At 45.4% G+C, this 23,872-nt stretch overlaps 1 protein-coding gene across 2 annotated transcripts in view; it reads left to right on the forward strand.

Moving 5' to 3' along the window:
* The first annotated feature begins 12,635 nt into the window (after positions 1–12,635).
* Positions 12,636–23,872, forward strand: part of LOC137418161 (uncharacterized) — a 183,314-nt gene continuing 172,077 nt past the window's right edge. The window contains exon 1 of one of the 2 annotated variants that reach the window (XM_068104176.2): positions 12,636–12,816. In XM_068104176.2, the coding sequence (XP_067960277.2) occupies positions 12,761–12,816 (56 nt within the window). In that variant the 5' untranslated portion in view covers positions 12,636–12,760. The remainder of the gene's footprint in view (positions 12,817–23,872) is intronic. The other variant, XM_068104175.2, reaches the window with a different exon arrangement.

Below are 23,872 nucleotides of genomic sequence, written 5' to 3' on the forward strand. Positions count from 1 at the left end.
AGAGGCACAGTGAGGTGTTGTTTGAGGGGAGTGGGGGGGGGGGGCAGAGCATAGTCGAAGGTTGGAGGAGGTGGAGGTATATGATGAAAGGGAGAGGAAGTGGGGAAGAGGCAGCTTTGAGGAGGAGGTGGTCGAGGGGAGTTTTGAAGGTGAGGGGTGAGGGGAGAGTTTTGAAGGGGAGGGGTGAGGGGGGAGTTTTGAAGGGGAGGGGTGAGGGGGGAGTTTTGAAAGGGATGGGTGAGGGGGGAGTTTTGAAGTGGTGGGGTGAGGAGGGAGTTTAGGCAGGGTGGGGTGAAGGGGGAGTTTAGGAGGGGAGGGGTGAGGGGGGAGTTTAGAAAGTGGACGATTGATGAAAAACAAATATTTATGACAACCTGGGTTTATTGTGATTTTCAAGTCAGAGATCCGTTTGAGAACGATAGAGGAGGGGTATCCAAGTTCTTGCCGTTTTTACCAGCACACATCTACATGGTACTCACAGCTAACGTAAAGCTGGCACTACCCGCACCATAGATGTGGCTGATCATCTCATGGATAATGTCACATCGACCATGGCTTTCTGTGACACCTCCACCACAGTTCGGCACACAACTATAATCGGAAATGGTGGACCTGAAGCTCGCCTTGGAGCTGTACAACACCAGAGAAATGCCATCCCTCACACTACCGTTCATCTTCACCTTCCATGAACACTTCAAATTGGTGTTGGTACGAATTGGTGATTTGGGTTTAAGTCGCTCGTTTCCTTGGATGTTTACTATTGCTGAAACAAGATACTCTATCAAAGGTGCAGATTTTTGTTACGACATTTCAATCTACTTGTAGACGTCAAACATTGCTATTTATTAGACACCTCAACACAACTTAGCGTTCTTGTTAAAGCATCCACCGTTTTATCGTTGAATATCTCGTGTCTTCTATCCACACGCACATGCCCTTTTCAGAATGTACTTGGTGACTTCTTGACCCTAACGCGCCCATCGGCGACAATTCAGCCCATCAAACACCAGGTCATGCATCACATCAAGACCACGAACCCATACCAAGCCCAGTTTTTGCGCATGCGTGCTGTCTTACACCCGATAAATTATGTATCGCTGGTGCTCATTACCCCCACTATAGTGTGCTCATTACTCCCACTATAGTGTGCTCATTACTCCCACTATAGTGTGCTCATTACCCCCACTATAGTGTGCTCATTACTCCCACTATAGTGTGCTCATTACCCCCACTCACACGAAGCAAAAACCGGGGTTAAGCAATTTGTTCATGTCCGTCCGTCCATCTCTCTGTCTTATCAGTTTATGATCAAGGAACAACTTATTTGAATTGAATGTTATATTTTGAATACGAATCGAAACGTGAAAACGAAAACAAGTCTTTCATTTTACGATACCTTGGCTCAGGATTCTTCCGACCGCACATGCGCAAAGAGAAGCGAGATAATTTTTTTACTCTATCTGCCTTCCTTGCAGTCAAACAAAATGGGAAATCATTCCAAACAGGAAACTTACTGTTTTTCAGGATGACATAAAGAACACAAACAGGCACGAAGAACTAATGTTACGTATTACATAGGTGATGTAATAGACGCTATGGAAAATGGCAGTAAAACTGGCATTAATTTATTTATATGACCTTTACAATCTTTATTTTATTTAAATTGAATATATATATATATATGGACTCTATAATTACCCCCATGCCCCACCCACCCTCAAATCCCTCTTATCTCTTACCCCAATACCCTCACACCCACTCCTGAATTATATATTTTACCATTAGTACAATTGTGAAAGTTCATGGAGGAGAGAGTAGTTCGGTACCTTAACGACGGAACTGGCCGAAATAGTTACACGCCGGACAAAAGCACCAAATTGTTTTTGGACAGTCCCACATATGTGAGGATTGATTTTTGCCTAAGTTCCAAAAAATTATATGCACCTGAGGGCTGTGGCGTCACAATTGCAATGACGTCACACAGTGTTACAAATGCTGGACTGGGTTAACAGGCACTCCTACTTGTTATGAGGTCCCACTTTTTGTGTTTCATGGACTATTTCGCATGGTACTAAAGCTTATAAATTTGTTAATAAGCATTTCAATGAATTTTGTCATGCTATAAGGACCTTTATTAAGCTAAAATACAGCATTTCATTGTAGCCGATAGAATATAATGTCCGTTGTTGCTGCACTCGCACTCGTATAACGCATTGTAGCTCACAGTCATAACCAACAGAATTAAACAACTTATCTTCACTGTTTTTTCTTAGATGATGTTAATGTGGAAAAGAAAAGGTCACCCCACCACAGGTCGATATGGATTGGACAGCTTGTGTTATCTGTCAGAGAAGTACCCCAGAGCAGCTTCGTTGTCCACAAAATCGCCAAAGCTGTGATGCTTTATCAGTTTATAAGGCATTCTTCGAAAATGTCGAGGAATTCAAAACCTTGGATGCACTCACTACCCGTGCGCATTGAGTTCGGGACTGAGACAACACCGGAACAGCTCCTGACAAACAAAGCCTCGTGGCATCGTTCATGCCACCAGAAATTTAACAATGCTAAAGTAAAGAGAGCAAGAGATAAAAACAAAACAACAGGTAAACAAGACATCAGACACAACTACTCGCCGATCAATCAGGCAATCAGCACCGGGAAGCAAGGAGGTTTGCATTTTTTGTGACCAAACCTCGATAACCAAGCTTCACGAGTTTTCAACATTCTCTGCAGATCAGTCATTGAGAGATATGGCACTTTAAATGCAAGACCAGCGAATGCTTTCAGTACTAGCCGGGGGCGATTTGATTGCCTTGGAAAGTAAGTATCACATGTCTTGTCTCACGCAATACAGAAATCAGTACCGAACTCACCAACGGCAAATGAATACAGATACAAGCACAGACGTCGAACGAGCTAAAGCAAGAGCTTTTGCCGAGCTTGTATCGCACATAGAAAGTTTGATTGAGGATGGAACATTTATTTTCAAGCTGGGTGACCTCCATCAATTGTTCCAGACCAGGGTTATTGAGCTTGTCTGTGATAGTTCAGTGAACAAGACACTATTCAAAACCAGGCTCCTCCATCATTTCATGGATATGGGTTTACAAGAACAGTCAGATGGTAAAAACATAATTCTTGTATTTCCAGAAGGTATGCGTGACATGCTTAAACAGACTTTAGAGGAAGACAACTATGAATCAGAAGCTCTCCAGTTTGCCAAGGTTGCAAAAATGTGCAGGAAAGAATTTCTTGCGGAAGAGGGGTGTGCTTTTTCTGGAAATTTGACTGAGGGCCAGAGGAACAGGTTGCCCAACACGACACTGCTTGTGACGATGATTCTGTATGGACCAAGGGTTTATGGATCAATCGAATATCCCCAGGCATGTCTTTCCATAGCACAACTGTTACTTCATAACAGTAAGAAAAGAACTCCTTCCGCAGCCTCAAGTTGTCGATGCAGTACTGACAAAGAGCCTCCGTTCCCGGTATTTGTCGGAATGAAGATACACGCTGCTACCAGCCAAAGAACATTAGTGGAACACCTTGCCAATCTGGGTTTGAGCATTTCCTACAGTCGTGTGCTTAAAATAGAAAATCAGTTGGCCCTATCCGCATGTGAGCAATTTAAGATTGATGGTGTAGTTTGTCCACCCAACTTAAGAAACGGTTTATTCACAGTCGGGGCCCTGGACAATATTGACCACGATCCGTCATCTACTACAGCCAAGGGGTCGTTTCATGGAACTGGTATTAGCATTACACAATTCCCAACCCTCGATGATCCTGGAATACCTAGGCCAACAATTCTCGTCGAGAAAGACCCAGACACCAAACCATATATTCCAGACTTGTTTGCAATAGTACAGGCATTAAATGTGAACATGACATCCACACGAATTCCTGCAGTACAAACAACGCCACACAATGGGCCACTGGGGGAAGCGAAGTTCAAAGAAGATGAATGGGTGCAGCGTGCCATTACACTTCTCAAGAAGGATACCCTACAAAATGGCGGTGCTTTATCTTGGGCGGCGTATCACGCATCCACTCAGCCCCCTCCGACAAACCCACCAGCTATTACCGCGCATCTATCTCTATTTGCTGAGAAGGCCGACACTCCTTCTATGATTAAGCATGGAATGGATGTTTTAAAGTCTGCCACAGAATTCCTCAACCCGTGCCAAATCCCGGTTCTAGCCTGCGATTGTCCCATTTTTGCAAACGCTAAGTATATCCAGTGGAATTTTCCAGAAACCCATGGAGAAGACAAACGCATTATCATGTTTGGCGGGCTTCATATTGAAAAAGCTTTGTGGAACACTCTTGGGGACTTTTTAGCAGATAGTGGCTGGAGTAACGCACTCACTGATTCTGGCATAGCAACGACTGGCAAGGCCGATTCATTTCTCAAAGCAGCCCACATCACAAGAACGAGACATGCTCACCAAGTGACTGCGTTGGTACTGTCAAAATTACAACGTGACGCATATGGGACTCATCTTAATTCCTCCGATGTAACAGATGACTTTAATAAATGGAAACGGCAAATGATAGAGAAAAGCCCAACCTTTCAGTTCTGGGATACTGTGCTTCGCACAGAACTCACTATCCTCGTCTTCATTCGTGCTCATAGAGAGAACAATTTCCATCTGTACGTCGAGGCTTTGGAAGCGCTGATGTTTCTTTTCTTGGCTCTCGATCATTACAACTACTCTCGCTGGATTTCGGTACACATCCGAGATATGCAGTCGCTGCCTGCTGCCATACGTGAAGATTTCACCAAGTGTTGGGTGGTTAATAAGACAAATCACAGATTTTCTTCTCTGCCAATCGATCAGGTCCATGAGCAAGAAAATGCAAAGGTCAAGGGCGTCGGGGGTGTAAAAGGCCTGACAGAAAACCTGAATGCTCTTAGGCGGTGGATGATTTCCGGACCTGAGCAAGCTCGGCTGCTCAACGAATTCGAGAACACATATCTCGCGAGAACAAACCACGAAATCAATTACCACCATCACGAGGAGGGATTATTCACACAAGAGTTGTTCAAAAACCAGACCAACGAATTATTAAACGTTATAACAGAGTACAGCAACCCATTTATGGATGAATGCCCCGAGTTAATCGTGTTACGCACACGAGACTGTGTGGATGAGTCTGTGGTAAACACAATTCGCAACATGGAACAGTTATGGGAGCTGCAGTACTACAAGTTTAGGAAGGAAGAAAGATCGAAACTTATCCAAGACTCCATTAAGAAAAACAACTTTCCACTTTTCAAATCGTCAAAACGAACAGTAAATTCAAAAGCGAAACAAATTGCTGCCCTTCGCAATGATGTAAACTTATTTGGGCGTCTGTATATAGCAAACCAGCTAAGGGAAGGTGACCCAGACCTCTTTTTCAGCCATGAAAATCAGCTCCATCCTCCATCACTGTCGGCATTTGGAAAACTACATACAGGAACGAAGTCTGACCTGCTTGACTGTTTGGACAGCAGCGAACAGCCTAATCCACCAAACCACTTTGACGTCAAAATCCTTGATGGTGCAGCAATTGTCCATAGTTTGCCAACTTCATCTTCGTCCACTTTCAAGGATTATGCTGAAAGTGTATTCAAACCGCTCATGCGGTAAGAGTTAGACAAGGTCAGTCGGTTAGATCTGGTCTGGGATCGATATTTACCGAATAGTATCAAAGAGTCAACACGTGATAAGAGAGGCTCTGGAGTAAGAAAGAAGGTATTGTGGCGGACACAAAAGCCCACTGGCGTGGTGACATCATTCCGCGCACCAAGTGGGCGGTGGCCACGCACCAGGGGTAGGCGTGGCCTCATGATATACACCGGGCGCCCAGCCCGGGACAGTACAGTGTTACAGTGTAGTCTTACAATAAAGACGTTTATATGTTACCGCTTGTCCGCTTCCTCCTTGCTCACAAGCAGCGCGCGTAACGCCGCGCTTTACTGGTGACCCTCGACGTTGGATCTGCTGGAGCGATCCTTCCACACGCGACGCCATCGCCATGGCCGACTTCACTTGGCGGTCAGGCACTTCCGCCATCTGCTCGAGGGCCGGGCGTTCACTGCCTTCGTCGACCACAAGCCGCTGATTTTTGCGATGGGCAAAGTCACCGAGCCGTGGTCGGCCCGGCAGCAGCGTCACCTCTCGGCCGTGTCCGAGTACACGACGGACATCCAGCACGTCGCGGGGAAGGACAACCCGGTGGCGGATTGCCTTTCCCGGGCCGTCGCCCACGCAGTCCACCTCGGCATCGACTATGCCCGGATGGCAGCGGACCAGGCCGCTGACCCCGACGTCCAGGCCTTGCGGACCGCCGTCACGGGCCTCCGCATCACCGAGGTGCCGTTTGACGGCGCGGGCGCGGCCCTCTTGTGCGACGTCTCCCTCGGGCGTCCTCGCCCCATCGTGCCCGCGGGCTGGCAGCGCCAGGTGTTTGACGCCATCCACGGCCTGTCCCACCCGGGCGCGAGGGCCTCCCAAAGGCTGATCGCCGACAAGTTCGTCTGGCATGGCCTCCGGAAGGCCGTCCGCGGCTGGGCCAGGACGTGCCTCGCGTGCCAGCGCGCCAAGGTGCACCGGCACACCCAGGCCCCGTTGGCCCCGTTCACGGTGCCGGAACGCCGGTTTGACCACGTCCACGTGGACCTGGTGGGACCTCTGCCCCCCTCGCGGGGTTTCACCTACGTCCTCACCATGGTGGACCGCACCACCCGGTGGCCGGAGGCCGTGCCCTTGGCGTCGACAACGGCGGCCGATGTCGCGCAGGCTTTCATCGCCACCTGGGTCGCCCGGTTCGGCGCCCCCTCAGACATCTCATCCGACCGCGGCCCCCAGTTCACCTCGGAGCTCTGGGGGGCGGTTGCGCAGGGGCTCGGGGTCCGGCTGCACCGAACCACGGCCTACCATCCCCAGGCTAACGGCCTGTGTGAGCGATTTCACCGCTCATTGAAGGCCGCGCTCCGGGCCACCCTCCGCGACGGCGGCTGGGTCGACAGGCTCCCCTGGGTCCTGCTGGGCCTCTGGACGGCGCCCAAGGAGGACCTGCGCGCATCCGCGGCGGAATTGGTCTTCGGGCAACCGCTGCGGGTGCCGGGCGAGTTCCTCCCCGACTCCACGGCACCATGGTCCGCGGCACAGCAGCGCTCCGCTCTACAAGAGACCGCCCAGAGGTTCGCCCCGGTGCCAACGGCATGCCACGGGCACCCACCGACGCACGTCGCCCCGGAGCTTCGCACGGCGGAGTACGTCTTCGTCCGCCACGATGCCCATCGGACACCACTGCGGCCCCCGTACGACGGGCCTTTCCGCGTGCTGGAGACCGGGGCGAAGCACTTCACCCTGGACATCGGCGGTACTCCTGACCGCGTTTCGGTAGACCGCCTCAAGCCGGCCCACCTCGATGTGGACCATCCACCGCCAGTGGCCCGACCCCCACGTCGGGGCCGCCCTCCTGCGGGCGGACCCCCGGCACCGCCCAGCCCCGCCGCCACGCCGCCCCCCGGTCCTGCACCCATCCCAGGGGCAGCCAGGGGCATCCCACCTGGCATCCCTGCACCCCGGACGCCGCCGATCGCCAGGGGGCGCTTCGGCCGGGTCATTCGTCTGCCCCGCAAACTGGCCCTCCAGGTGCGCGGGAATTCTGGGGGGGCGCGTGTGGCGGACACAAAAGCCCACTGGCGTGGTGACATCATTCCGCGCACCAAGTGGGCGGTGGCCACGCACCAGGGGTAGGCGTGGCCTCATGATATACACCGGGCGCCCAGCCCGGGACAGTACAGTGTTACAGTGTAGTCTTACAATAAAGACGTTTATATGTTACCGCTTGTCCGCTTCCTCCTTGCTCACAAGCAGCGCGCGTAACGCCGCGCTTTAGTATCACCATAGACTAAAATGCCATCCAACTGGAAGGACATCCTGCGAGATTCCAGGAACAAAGAAGAGCTTTTTGCTTTCTTATCCCAGGTCGTTGATGGGGAAGAGTGTCCTCCTGACAAGGAAATGTACACCAATGCAGGTATATTGGTTTGCTTTGACATAAATTATTTCCTAAACATATCTGAAAATTATATTCGATAACTTATGTTCCGTTTCTTTTTACTTTTCAGACCGCTCAGTAAAATCCATCGGTAGCAGTGACCCAATGCCGGATTGTTCACACGAAGAAGCAGACACACGAATTGTAGTTCATGTAGTCCACGCAATGAAAAATGGCTCGAACAGACTTCTTGTACGCACTGTGGATACGGATGTCATTGTCATCCTCGTCAGTCAATTTTTCAAGTTGCTGGCACGTTATCCAGAAATGGATATATGGGTTGCATTCGCTATGGCAAAAGCCTTCCGTTATTACCATATCAACACTATCAGCAGCAGTCTCGGTGAGAAAACATCTCGTGCGCTTCCGTTGTTCCATGCCTTCAGTGGGTGTGACACAACTTCAAGTTTCTTCAACAAAGGGAAAAAGAGTTCATGGAAAGCTTGGAAAGCATATCCACTGGCTACAGAGGCTTTTAATACCATGGTCGACAAGCCGTTTGATCCAGTGGAAACATCGTCCAGAACCTTTCAGATCATAGAATGGCTTACGGTTGTCTTATATGATCAAACCAGCAATGTGGACACGGTAAACGAGGCCCGTCGAGATCTGTTCTGCAAGAAAAGCAGGAGTCTGGAGAACATCCCTCCTACGCAGGTAAATACTCTATTTAGTTGTTATATCAACAAACTTTTTCTCTCATGACAGCATTTTAATACTGTGTTACGTCTTTGTAGAATGCCTTACATCAGCACATGAAAAGAGTCGCCTATCAAGGAGGGATCTGGACCACAAGTGAACAGTACGATCCACAGATTCCGTCTCCCGGGGGTTGGGGGTGGACAATGGAGGATAACAAGTGGTTACCAGCGTGGATAACTATCCCACAAGCAGCGGACGCCTGTGCGGAACTCATAAAATGCAACTGCAAGTCGGACATAGGCTGTTTGAGATGCAAATGCTCCAAAGCCGGACTACCATGTACTGACCTGTGCTGTTGCAAATGTCAAAAATAAGCTAATTATTTCCCATGGAATACTGTTCTGGCTCTTTTTTAACGGTCTTGCTTCCTATCTCGTCATTATAACTCTCATACTACAAATATGCATGTACTTCAATAAACACAAGGTTGCTGAATATACCAAAAATGTCATTTTCTAGCTAAATGGCGTCATTATGACGTCAAAATGACGCCATTCTAACGTCATTTTAGCGTCAATTTTTATAACACTTCGGTTGTCATCAGAGTATATGTATTTCATTAAAAACACAATTGCTGAACATTTGGTACCTGTTTTTTCCTGTTGATTATCCACAAAATGCCATTTTCGGCAATATGACGTCATAAACGACGCCATTTTAGCTTCTAGTTTGACGGAATGTTTGGAGCTCAGCTTTTTCTTAACAAGTGACTTCATGCAGGGATTGTGTAAAAAAATGGTGTTTTTGTCCAGCGTGTAACAATCCATTTACTAAGGTACCGGACCAGAGGGAGAAAGGCTAGATTGCACATATAGTTGAGGTGGTCGACTACAGGCACAAATTGTGACGTATGCAACATCTAGACCTCACCGGCGACAACATATAACAAGCGGATACGGATGGACACGTCACTTCCAGGTAGGCGGGTTCGGGAATGGGCGTTGTGCTTGCTGCTCGCACAATAAAAGCCACTCTGAATTGGTGTTCTTTTGGTGCAACAACACACAAACCGTTACTCAAAGACGGAGAAACATGCAGGAGACAGGCAGAAACACAGATCCTTAAAAGAGCCTTGGCCCTTTGCAATAAATATATGAGAACAGAACGTTCCTCAGAACTAAAACGTCAAAAAAAATTAGAACTTGGTTCTTGAAATGTGATCCGAATAAAATGGAGGGCAAACTTGGCCCCGAGGATGGCTTCGGCTATCCACATTATAACCGCCAACAAGAGAAGCATAAGGAGGCAGGTGGTGAGCACCATGTAAGCAGATGTCACGGCCAACAATAAGGTAATAGCCTACCCTCCACCCCACCTCCAAATAGCCTCCCTCTAAAGTCCAAACAATTGAGGGATGTGATGCCACCGAGGAGAGAAAAAAGGGACAAAGATTGGCCTGTTCATGTTCCAATCCGAACCCCCAGGCCCCAGCTGATGTGGAGACAACAGCTTCAATAAATCTCATCAGCCATATGTTTGTCTTTTCTACTAATCTACTACTTCATTGGTCATAATTTCCCCCACCTTCTTGTGGGGTCAGCCGAGGGAGGGTTTTTGCCCGAAATCTTTCACGTACCATCTGGCCAAGCCTGACTTTCGACTCGAGCTTCTTTTCCACTCATGTCCTTATAATTAATATCAAAGTACCCTGATATCTCGTAATATTCTTGTCCAGTACCGGTACTTTATTTGTGTAAAAGCTCCTCTAATCTTACTACAATTCACCAAATGTCCATCTGTCCGTCTGTTCCCAGGTACCGCAAAAACGGCTGAACCGATCGCAACGAAATTTTGGGTGGGTAATCCTGGGACCTCCTGGAGTAAAATCGGCTATATTGTTTTTCCATTTTTTCCCCCAATTTTTCCAATTTTCCAGTTTTTCCAAACACGATGGAATAATATTTACCGATATGAACAGTGATGTGGCTTTTATTGAAATTCCACAAATACTGTTTAGATTTTCATGATTTGCGTGTGATATGATTCAACAGATGTTTATATAAATTGTTTAAAATAAAAAGCCTTCGATTTCTGATATTTTGCCTTTTCATTTGGGCCTCCCAATTGAAGCCCCGCCCATAGGGCAGGTACCATTGCTAGTCTCTATGATCAGACTAATATTCTACAACGAATATAATGCTAACCCCAAGGAGCTCCAAAGACTGCACCTCTGCTCGAGGTGGATCCCAGAAGTGTGCATTAGATGATTAACAGGCCAGGACCAATCTTTTCCAGGAGATTTTTCAGGCCAGGACCAGGACTGTGATGGATGCTGTGAAGAGAAACAGGTTGAGATGGTTTGGTCATGTGTTGAGGAAGGATGAAAGTGACTGGTTGAGAAGAGTGATGGAAATGAATGTAGAAGGAAGTGGAGGACGGGGAAGACCGAGAAAGACTTGGCTAAAGATGGTGGAAGAAGAAATGCGGGCAAGGGGGTTAACAAGGAGAGATGCAGAAAATAGGGCAAAATGGAGAAGATTGTCATGGGGACCGCAAGGCTAACCCCCGCTCTAGCATGCATGTTGGCCTTAAAATGCCTGTTGTTGTTGTTGTTGTTGTTGACCAATCTTTTTGATGTGACAGAGTTTCATTGTAGAACTTATTTAACATCTAAAAAAATGAAGACACCACCAACGAGTATAGCTGCCCAACAGCCGAGACTCACACTCAGGCTTGATGTTTCAGTCGCCGAATGGTCTTATCCAGGACCAAGTGGTCAAAACATTGGACATTATTTTTGCCTTCTGGTCAACTCTCCAAGTTTGTGGTGCTCTCAATTTGGGATGTGCATCTTCCCGACCACAACCAGTTATTGGCGAACTTGTTAGCTCACCTGGAACGTAGTTCCGGGGAACTTATGGGATGGCGCGTTGTCAGTCCGTAAACACTTGCAACTTCTTCTCTGAAACTGCTGATGGGATTGTGACCAAACTTGGCTAAAATAATATGAGGTATGTTGTGACGAAAGTTTGTTCACGGCATTACAAAGAATTAGAGTTTAAGTGGGTCTACCGGGGGTCAAAGTGGGTCCAGGTTTGATCCCGCAAATATAGGTACTGTATTTGCTTTCTTCTCTGAAACTACACTCACTATTTCGATGAAACTTGACCACAGAGTTCATCTTGACCACTGACCACAGAGAAACTTGACCACTTGACCACAGAGACTGGAGGTAAATAAATATATGATCCAAGTGATGTTGTGGATGGGCGAGGAGCAGAAAGGAAAAGTCCAAAGAGACAATATTGAAACATGAGTCCAGCTTCTGGTGAGAGAGATGGCCTTGTGCCTCAGCCTATTATCCAATGAGTTTGAGGGTCTTCAACTCTTTTTGCTGTTTTGATCACAAGGTAATTAAGGAACAGCCACCTGGGCCATCGTCTTGCCTGTGCAATATGCATCCCAGCACCCGACATTATCTGGCATGAGGGATCTGCAGAACACCGAGGATGGAAGTTTCGACGCCTCACGCTGGCTTAATATATCCGTCGCTTGTTGGCAGTTTTTATTTTAGTTAATTTGGACCCATCTATGTATTAGGTACTCAACGTGGGAGCTACAATAACAAAACAACATTTGGATATGAAATAGAAAGGATGGTATTGGTAGCGGAGTGTGGGAAGAGAAAACTTTTCTAACATCCGCAAGAATTCCCATTGTGTTACATAGACAAATTAAAAGGGTAAAATTAGTTAAATAATTTACAAATAAGGTTTAAAAAAATTGCAAAACGCAATTATATCGATTAAAGAACTGCGAAGCAAAATTTGGCAGGGACAGTATTAAAATTACAATGTTATGAAGAAGAAGATTCACGTTCAATGTGGAGGAACCTCCTCCCACCACTCCACAACAAGCACCCTCGCGATACTCCCGGCATGCAAAGCGCTCGGCGCGCGAAGTGAACACCATCCCATGGCGCTCCGTTTGTGCTCAGTCAGTTTTCAGCGCTAACTCGGGTTCGCTCAAGGGTTCGAGGTCCTTTCGCGTCGCCACAGCAATGGATTCGCTCGCTGCCGAAGATGACCCAACTCTTCCCGTGGACTTTAACGGAAGGTACAAGGGGGCGGGAGGTACGGCCGTTATTGGGGTTGTTTTTGAATTTAGCGAATCACGTGGTAGATGGACGGGGGCCCTTCAGAAGTTGTTTCCAGTCAGTCCTGAATCCTGTAATAAGTACTGTACCTCGGGCTTAGAGCTTGGCGATGATCGGTGATGGCTCAAAACTTCTCAAACCTCTGAAGGAATACAAAAGCTTTAATTGTCAACGTTGACGATGCACGTTTCATTCCTTGTGGTAACTCGGAATTTGAAAAGCGAAGACTATGTTGTCATAGAAACCCTTAGACGTGCCGAGTGTACTGTACTTACTGTACGTGTTCCCATTATAATACCACAGGATGTATAAAGCTCGTGCACTGTAGTTATCACCTCCGCCACCAAAGGTGGATGGAGGTTATGTTTTCACCCCTGTGTCTGTTTGTCTGTCCGTTTGTGAACAAGATATCTCAAAAAGTTGTGGACTGATTCGGACGAAATTTGGCAGAGATGTAGCGTATGTGACAAGGACGATTCGATTCCATTTTGGTGAAGATCTGAATATGGATTCGGATATGAGAATTATTTAATTTTCTAAGTGATTCTTCACCATTGCATTGGGAGATGGGGCAAAAAACGATACATAGCAGGATATCCCAAAAAGTTATGGACGTATTTGGACGAAACTTGGTGGACAGGTTGTGTCTGTGACGAGGAAGAATCTATTCAATTTTGGTGAAGATCCGGATCCGGATCCAGCTAGTAGAATTTTTTAAGTGATTCTTCACCATTGAGTGATATGGCCAACCAGGTGGAGGTATGCTCTCCACTTGGTGCCGTTCTAGTTTTCATTCTGTTTAACCGTCGGTGGTGGTTGTTGTTGATGTTTGGTAATCATTATACTCAAGCAAATGTATTTTGATGTTATCTGCCCTGATTTAAGGTGATGTAAGTCTCATGACTGGGTACACGAGTCATGGTAATGAGTCATGCTAACGAGTCATGATAGAGCCATCGTGTGTACACTCTTCTCTTCACAAGACACGAAGTAATCCAGAGGAAACCTTTAATCTCCCCTCGAGTCCATGTCCGTTGACTTAAGACCCCCTCCTCGAGTACAGGGGATGTTGAAGGAGTAGCAGTTGTATTGTAGAACGTTTTCTTTCCATCAATGCTGCTTCTGCTGTCTCAATAATGGATGGAGGTCCTCAATGTCAAACAGGAAATTAGAGCTGTCTCCCTTGACATATAACATGCCTTCGATACGGTCTGGCACCCCGCTCTGCTCACCAAACCTTCCTCCTATGGTATCCATGGAAATCTCCACACATGGCTTGCGGAATTCCTCTCTGGTCGTAGTCAACGTGTGGCCTTGAATGGGTTTCTCTCATCTCCTCTTCGTGTTCAGGCTGGAGTTCCCCAAGGCAGTGTTCTGGGCCCTGTGCTTTTTCTGGTCTTCATCAATGATCTCTCTGACTCTCTTGAAAATCCTCTCTATCTCTTTGCTGATGACTCCACACTCTGCCGCTCCATTCCTCATCCCTCAGATCGGCAGTCTGCAGCCTCCTCACTCTCTACAGACCTGGACAAAATCACAGACTGGGCAAACAAGTGGAACATGTCTTTCAATTCTGACAAATCTCACACTCTCATGATGTCTCTCAGAAAAGACTGACTGGGCATGAGTGGGCAACCCTCCTATCTACCTTCTCAACAATCCTCTCCAAGAAGTTCTGTCACAAGCTTTTGGGTCTCACTATCTGCCATGATCTTTCCTGGGGAAACCACATTTCCAAGCTGGCCTCCAAAACCAGTTGCCGCCTGGGCATCCTCCATCGTGCGAAGTCCTTCCTTGGCACACCAGAGCTCCTCATCACATACAAGGCTTTCATCCGCAGCTCAATGGAATACTGTTCTCCCCTCTGGGCTGGTGCTCCTGCCTCACACCTAGCTCGCCTTCACGCTGTTGAAACCAAAGCTTTCAGAATCATTGGAATCTCCTGTGATGAAGCTAACTCCGAGGGCCTTTCACTCACTCACTGCAGGAAGGCAGGTGGTCTTTCTGTCTTCTACCGACTCCTATCCGGCCTAGCTCCCCCAGCTCTGTCTGTGCTCTGTCCCCCAAATATTCCCACAGGTCACACAAGATCTGCCAGCAACCGCCTTCTGGTGAAATTGCCAAAATCAAGACTCTCTGCTCACCTTCACTCCTTCATTCCTCTTTACTCCCGCCTCTGGAACAAACTCGCTCACTCTCTTCAATCCCACTCCTCCCTCCAGGTCTTTAAAATAGCTGTTCACCACCATCTCTTATCTTCCCCCATCCAAAACCTTGATTTCTTCTACCCCTGTTAATTCACCCCAGATCCACTTTTTTTGAAATACCGACTGCTTTCCTGGAAGTCCTAGCAGTGTCCATGTGTTTTATACCTCTCCCACCCCCTTCCCATGCCTCCTCCCCCCAAGCCCTCTCCCTCCCACAGATCTTCCGATGTCCCTGTTCTCTGCTGTTGCACTTGTGTGCTTCGCTCTCTCTCCCCATATTGTCTCCGGCTGCCTTTATTGTATGTTTTTTTTGTCCGATTGTTTTTTTGTGATTGATGTTAGCTCTTACACGAGCCTCGATGTTGTATACAAAAAAAAAAAAATGCAAGCCAAGAGGAGGCTGGGTGCGATGTATGGATGCGTGTCATGGACAGTGAAAAGGGAAGAAAGGAAGAAGATTGACAGTCTTGAATTGTTGTGTTGTAGACAGATATTAACCATTCCATGGAATGTAGGAGGAACAAACAAATCGGTGCTTAAATTTTTTTTACGAGGATGTACATATAATTAGAAACTGTCATACTTTGGTTGGACACATCATACGTCCAGAAAACAAAAGTCTGGAGAAGTCAGCCATGCTGAGTATGGTTGAGGGAAGAAGAGGAAGTGGCAGACCATGTATGTATTTGATGGATGGGGTAAGGGCTGCAATGAAGCTTTCTCTGCCAAAGTGTTGGAAAGCGGTGCATGATAAGGTTGTTTGGAGAAATCTGATCATTAATGTCACCAGAAGTCGGACACGACTTGTCGGAACTGAATAACCAGAGAGAACCTTTTTATGTGAAACTTTGATCCCATCATTGTCGGTTCATTGACTGACAGGCAACTCATGGCTTATTGACAAGTGTTACATGGACCACGTAACACAAGCGATTGCTGCACAAACAAAATTCAGATAAAAGAGCCATTTGATCCATCAAGCCATTCTTATATTTTTGTCTTGACGTTTCACTCCAGCACAAAAGGAAACGTGAGATGTGAAAATTGACAATATTGCTGATGTAGTAGTAATAGCACAAACAGTATGTGGGTACCTCAAACCATTGGGGATAGAGGGGTACATGGACATTGGCAGGACTGGTAGGTATCTTGGGTATGCATCAGGGATTGTGTAAATGTTGCATGATTGTGACGTCTGTGAGATAGTCTCGCCAAAAGGTGAATGTGCTGTCAGTGTTTGTTCATTCGTCACCCTACAACCATCTTCATGCTCAAAAGTAAACGCAAAATAAATAATTAACACTCAGGTGATGTCCCTGTGCACTTGCCTCACTGTTGCCTTACCTGCCTCATCCCACATCCCCAGTTAGATTCGGTGAGGAGTCGGTTCGTACCAAGGATAATGATTACATTCATGGGTGTGGGGATAAAGCACATGCATGATGGGCCGAATGGCATCCTTTTGTCCAAGGACCTTGGCCCGGTTGCACAAACCATCCTTAAAGGAGAATTCAAACGCAATTTTTTACCCTGAGAACCATTGAAAATCATTAATCACTGACGAATTTGAAGGGTTTTTTTTTTTTTTGCCGATCACAAAGTGTTGAAAATAGCCCGAGAATGTCTATTTTAGATTTCACCAGTGACGTCACATCATGATCTCACCTTGTTCCAAATGGCGACTTCTATAGAGAAACGGTGTATTCCGAGCTCGGATTCTGATACCGATTCCTCCATCATGAGCAACTCTGAAGGTTCTCAGTATGTTGAAACGGATCAGTGGGAGTGTGAAGAAGCTATTGGAGACAAGATTAGTGATAGAAAACACTTTTGGAGGAATGTGTGTAAAAGTCAAACCTCCAATGTGAGAAACGGGGTACAGTCACGTGAAAAAGTAAGTACACACCATGTAAAGTTTTGACTTTTTCAACATATTTCAACATACAGCTATTTGATCTTCATTTCAACAATATTGATAGATAAAGGTGATATAATATAACAAATATCATGAAAAATTTACATTTTGTAGTCCATTGTATCTATCTATAATTCCAGTAATCTCTGTGTGTGTGTGTGTGTGTGTGTGTGTGTGTGTGTGTGTGTGTGTGTGTGTGTGTGTGTGTGTGTGTGTGTGTGTGTGTGTGTGTGTCTGTGTGTCTGTGTGTCTGTGTGTGTGTTTGTTTGTTTGTCTGTGACCGCTGTTTCTCGACAACCACGGGTCCGATATACTTGAAACTTGCCAGGTATATTGCTGGGGACCCGAGGATGTGCCTTTTCAAGGTTTGAAATTAATCGGACAAGTAGTTACCGAGCTATGTCCAAAAAACGATTCAACCAATCAGAGAGCAGCGAGCTATCACGTGTGCCGAACGTGCCAAACAGACTCTGCCTCGGACGGCACATTTGAGAGCGTATTCATTTATTTCACGTTGGCAAACTATGTTGCCGTTAAACTATGTTTTAAAACTAATTAAAACTAATTTGCGATTCATCGTAACTGCGATTTGCGACCTTCCGGACAGTGAAGACTGCACTTCCGGCAGCCAATCACAGAACGCGTTATTGCGTAGGCGTGGCCGATGTGAGAGCGAGCCGAGCCGAGCGCGTGCGCCATTACGGTTCGTAATTCGATTTCTTCCGGAGAAAATAATAATTTCTCGATTTCTTATGCGCATTATTTCTCCCAATTCAGTCAGAGCGAAGGGCGGAAGCGAAGAGCGTTGTTTTTTTTGTTTACGGGCGTACGGGCGGGGTAGAGCGTACGGGTAGCGTTATTTTTTTTTTTTGGCAAGGAACGGGCACCCACGTACGGGCATGCCCTAGTAATTTAAATAAACATAAATGCAAATTTCGCATGTGGAAAAAGTAAGTACACCCTACATTTATCACTACTTCAAATACCTAAAATTAGAATCAGGTGCACCAGCTCAGGTGCAAATGATTAGAACATCGTTGGAGAGGATCTTGGAGGAACCTGTCTTATTTAAACCTGACATTTAGTTTGGTTTGCTCTTTGTTGTTGAAGTGTGCGGCGTCACCATGCCGAGATCAAAAGAGCTATCTGAGGCCTTCAGAAAGAAGGTTATGGATGCCTACGAGTCTGAGAAGGGATTTAAAAGGATCTCCAAACAATTTGAAATCAATCATTCGACTGTCCGGAAGATCATCAACAAGTGGAGAAGATTCCAAACAACTGCCAACTTGTTCAGGCCAGGCCGCCCTAGCAAGTTCAGCCCGAGAGCAGACCGCAAGATGCTGAAAGAAGTCTCTAAGAACCCCAGAATGTCATCACGGGACCTACAGGTAGCTCTTGCCACTGTTGATGTCAAAGTGCACGAGTCTACCATTAGAAAGAGGCTGCACAAATTTGATCTACATGGGAGGTGTGCCAGGAGGAAACCTTTTGCTGTCCAGAAAGAACATCAGGGCAAGACTAAAGTTTGCCAATGAACACCTAGGCAAAGACCAGCACTTCTGGAACAATGTGCTCTGGACAGATGAGTCAAAGGTAGAGCTATTTGGCCACAGTACCAGAAGACATGTTTGGCGAAAACCAAAGACATCATTTGACCACAAGAACCCGATACCAACTGTAAAGCATGGTGGTGGAAATATTGTGGTTTGGGGCAGCTTTGCTGCATCAGGGCCTGGGCAGCTCACCATCATCGAATCCACTATGAATTCTTCATTGTACCAGAGGGTGCTTGAGGATAATGTGAGGCCATCTGTCGGAAAGTTGAAGCTCAACCGAAGGTGGACCTTGCAACATGACAATGACCCTAAACATACCAGTAAATCAATACCAATCAATCAACATACCAATGAATGGCTGAAAAGAAATAAATGGAGGTTTCTGGAATGGCCAAGTCAAAGCCCGGATCTAAATCCCATCGAGATGTTGTGGGGGGATTTGAAACGAGCTGTGCATGCAAGAAACCCCTCAAACATCGCACAGCTGAAAGAATTCTGCATGGAGGAGTGGATGAAAATTTCTCCCAGTCGATGTCAGAGACTGGTAGACAGTTATAAGAAACGCCTACTTGAGGTTGTTTCTGCCAAAGGGGGCAATACCACCTATTAGAGCCAAGGGTGTACTTACTTTTTCCACATGCGAAATTTGCATTTTTGTTTATTTAAATTATACAATGGACTACAAAATGTAAATGTTTCATGATATTTGTTATATTATATCACCTTTATCTATCAATATCGTTGAAATGAAGATCAAATAGCTGTATGTTGAAATATGTTGAAAAAGTCAAAACTTTACATGGGGTGTACTTACTTTTTCACGTGACTGCATGTGGATATGCTGCTCGATTGTATTTCCTGCATCACCTGTGGAGATATCATCTTTATATATTGCAGTGCAAGGTTTTCTATGTACAGTCACGTGAAAAAGTAAGTACACCCCATGTAAAGTTTTGACTTTTTCAACATATTTCAACATACAGCTATTTGATCTTCATTTCAACAATATTGATAGATAAAGGTGATATAATATAACAAATATCATGAAACATTTACATTTTTTAGTCCATTGTATAATTTAAATAAACATAAATGCAAATTTCGCATGTGGAAACTGTAAGTACACCCCATGAAATGTTTTTAAAATCTTTATAACATATGTGGACATATCAATGTTTGATCTTCATTTAAAAAGTATCTATAGATAAAGGTGATCTAATTGAACAAGAAACAATGAAAAATTGATTTTGCAATAATTTATTCAACAAAAAATTGTTGCACAGCATGCACAATTGCATGCACAGCTCGTTTCAAATCCCCCCACAACATCTCGATGGGGTTTACATCCGGCTTTGACTTGGCCATTCCAGAACCCTCCATTTCTTTCTTGTCAGCCATTCCTTGGTGGATTTACTGGTATGTTTAGGGTCATTGTCATGTTGCAAGGTCCACCTTCGGTTGAGCTTCAACTTTCCGACAGATGGCCTCACATTATCCTCAAGCACCCTCTGGTACAATGAAGAATTCATAGTGGATTCTATGATGGTGAGCTGCCCAGGCCCTGATGCAGCAAAGCTGCCCCAAACCACAATATTTCCACCAACATGCTTTACAGTTGGTATCAGGTTCTTGTGGTCAAATGCTGTCTTTTCTTTTCGCCAAACATGTCTTCTGGTACGGTGGCCAAATAGCTCTACCTTTGACTCATCTGTCCAGAGCACATTGTTCCAGAAGTGCTTGTCTTTGCCTAGGTGTTCATTGGCAAACTTTAGTCTTGCCCTGATGTTCTTTCTGGACAGCAAAGGTTTCCTCCTGGCATACCTCCCATGTAGATCAAATTTGTGCAGCCTCTTTCTAATGTATATATATATATTTTTTAGTCGCGTCGCAAGACGCTGGTCATAGAGTGCCCTCTGCTGTTGTTCTTGTTCTTCTTCGTCTTCTTCTTCTTCTTCTTCTTCTTCTTGTTCTTGCAGAGAAGACAAAACCTCAAAGCTCCACCCATTCTGGGAACCATAGCTCCACCCATTGTGGGAGAGGCTTCATATAAACAAATATCCACCATTTTATTAACTCGCATAGCTTTGAGGCCTGTTTTGTAGGCCCGTGGTGTCTTCCTCTCTCACACAGTTTTCTTTCAAATCAAATTCGATATATCATTTCATTTTTCACAGTCGCTAACATAGTTTTAGACTCGGTTGAAAAAAAACGGGAAGAAAATCCGATGAAAGTTGCCCTTTATAGAATGAAATGAATTCTCAAAGGCCTGTAACTTCAAGTCCATTGAGATATATTTTTTTACAATCATGGCATGGTCAGTCATACACCGCCTGAAATAACAGACGGGAAAATGCCGAGATATATTAAAAATTCGTCCATTTGATGACAATCGTCACGATGAAATATTTAATTTATACTTCGTCACAATAATGTGGAGAGAGGAGCATAGCTTCGTTCACGTGTCGCCACACACGGGAAATTGCCGAGATATATATTTTTTTAAATCCCGGCATGGTCAGTCATACACCGCCTGAAATAACAGACGGGAAAATGCCGAGATATATGAAAAATTCGTCGCCACACACGGGAAATTGCCGAGATATATTTTCACTTTGCACAAAAATAACATGAAGTAATCGAATCAATAGGAATGTCCTGTGCCTATAACATCGACGTTATAGGCACAGCTGCATCTAGGCATTGTGTAACATCGACGTGGCTTTTGTTTTAATTAAAACTTTTTGTACTTGTTTTTTTTCTAATGGTAGACTCATGCACTTTGACATCAACAGTGGCAAGAGCTATCTGTAGGTCCCGTGATGACATTCTGGGGTTCTTCGAGACTTCTTTTAGCATCTTGCAGTCTGCTCTCGGGCTGAACTTGCTGGGGCGGCCTGGCCTGAACAAGTTGGCAGTTGTTTGGAATCTTCTCCACTTGTAGATGATCTTCCGGACAGTCGAATGATTGATTTCGAATTGTTTGGAGATCTTTATAAATCCCTTCCCAGACTCATAGGCATCTATAACCTTCTTTCTGAAGGCCTCAGAGAGCTCTTTTGATCTAGGCATGGTGACGCCGCACACTTCAACAACAAAGAGCAAACCAAACTAAATGTCTGAGGTTTAAATAAGACAGGTTCCTCCAAGATCCTCTCTGACGATGTTCTAATCATTTGCACCTGAGCTGGTGCACCTGATTCTAATTTTAGGCATTTGAAGTAGTGATAAATGTAGGGGTGTACTTACTTTTTCCACATGCGAAATTTGCATTTATGTGTATTTAAATTATACAATGGACTTCAAAATGTAAATGTTTCATGATATTTGTTATATTATTTCACCTTTGAATGAATGAATGAATGAATGAAGATCAAATAGCTGTATGTTTAAATATGTTGAAAAAGTCAAAACTTTACATGGGGTGTACTTACTTTTTCACGTGACTCTATGTCTGCACACTAACATAATCAACACACACACACACACACACACACACACACACACACACACACACACACACACACACACACACACACACACACACACACGCACGCGCGCCACAGACATTTCAGATATACTAACCCTCATTCTCTCTTTTTTCCTGAATGCCGATCGTACTGAATTTGAATCTTTCTTGGGTGGTAGTTTATGGGATATCGGAGTTGACGTGATGGTGTCCGCGACCATGGTTTCTAGGTTTTTGAGTTCTTCAGATGTGTTGGGCAATGTGGCGGTGATGTTAGGCAGCACATCTAGTCAGGTGATTTTGGTCGCCAGCAGAACAACACAGGTGTTCGATTCACCACTAAAATCACCCGTGTCCATAATCTGGTAGCTTGGAAGAGAAGGTGTTACAGATTCGTGGGACCGCTGTTTCTTCCGCTTAATTGGGGGAATGGCATCCTCTCTCAATCGTGGCGAATAACCACAAGATCTAGCCATCTGTGTTGTTTCGTAAGAGTTCTCTGCAAAATGTTTTGAGCACAAAAGCGATCATTTTGTAGGCCCCATCCACACTTGAGTATTTCGAACAAACCTTGTTCAATTTGTGGCAACCCTTGGATCTCTTGGCCACGAAAACCTTGTGGGTTTGTGTGGTGTAGCATGAACCCATCTCGGTTTGTATTAGTACAACGACCAAGGACGCATCGATGAGGCATATTTGTAGAAATTCTAAAATTATTCGACGTTTGAGTTAAATTATTTGTTAATGTTATCTGTAGACAATACGAAATTGGCTGTAGCTTTCACCTGGTGACGTCACTGCTATAGTGAAGAAGATGAAGATTTCGGCTTTTAATTGCAAAATTACCGACTTTATAAATCGTAAATCAGAAGAAGACACACATCTATTTTGTGGAGTATCAAGGGATCTATTAGTGTCAAGGTGGTCTAAGCTTCTGGGTTCCCCTTAAAGGGACAGATTTGAGGATTCACTTCAGTATTTCCTTAACTTTTTCCTTTCGGACATCCTTAAGTTGAGGATGGTTGCACATATGAATATCCTTAAGTTTTTCCTTAAATCCTCCCTTAAAGTTAAGGGAACCCCCCCCCCCCCCACCCCCCGCCCCAATCGGATTTTGCTTCACCAATTAGAAGCAAGCTTCCATAAGTTACCCAGGTATTATACATTGTAAGAAAGGTCATGATTCATTGTTTGGGTTGTTCGAACTTAATATATCATTTTAAATCAGAAAATAAAAAGAAATGGCATTGACAACATTATTGACACCCTAGATTTAATATTTGGTAGCACAGCCTCTGGACAAAATAACTGCAGTCAAGCGCTTCATATAGCCATGAATGAGCTTCCTACACCTCTCTACTGGCAGTTTGGCCCACTCTTCTTGTGCAAACTGCTCCAGTTCTCCCAGATTTGCAGGGTGCCTTCTCCCAACTGCTGTTTTCAAATCTCCCCACAGGTGTTCAATGGGATTTAGATCTGGACTCATTCCTGGCCACTTCAGAACAGTCCAGCGTTTTGTCTTGAACCATTCCTGGGTGCTTTTTGAAGTCTGTTTGGGGTCATTGTCCTGCTGCAAGACCCATGACCTTCGACGGAGACCCAGCTTTCTGACACCGGGTTAAACATTGCACTCCAAAATGCCTTTGTAAGCTCCTGATTTAATGATGAGATGCACACATTCAAGGTACCCAGTGCCAGAGGCAGTACAGCAACCCCAAAACATCACTGAACCTCCTCCATGTTTGACTGTAGGGAAGGTGTTCTTTTATTTAAAGGCTTCATTTTGTTTTCTGTAAACATAGAGATGATTCGCTTTACAAAAAAAGCTCTAATTTGGTCTCATCTGTCCACAGGACATTCTCCAGTCAGGTT

This window comes from Myxine glutinosa, chromosome 8 (assembly GCF_964187855.1).
Source record: "Myxine glutinosa chromosome 8, kmMyxGlut1.1, whole genome shotgun sequence".
Classification (NCBI taxonomy): domain Eukaryota; kingdom Metazoa; phylum Chordata; class Myxini; order Myxiniformes; family Myxinidae; genus Myxine; species Myxine glutinosa.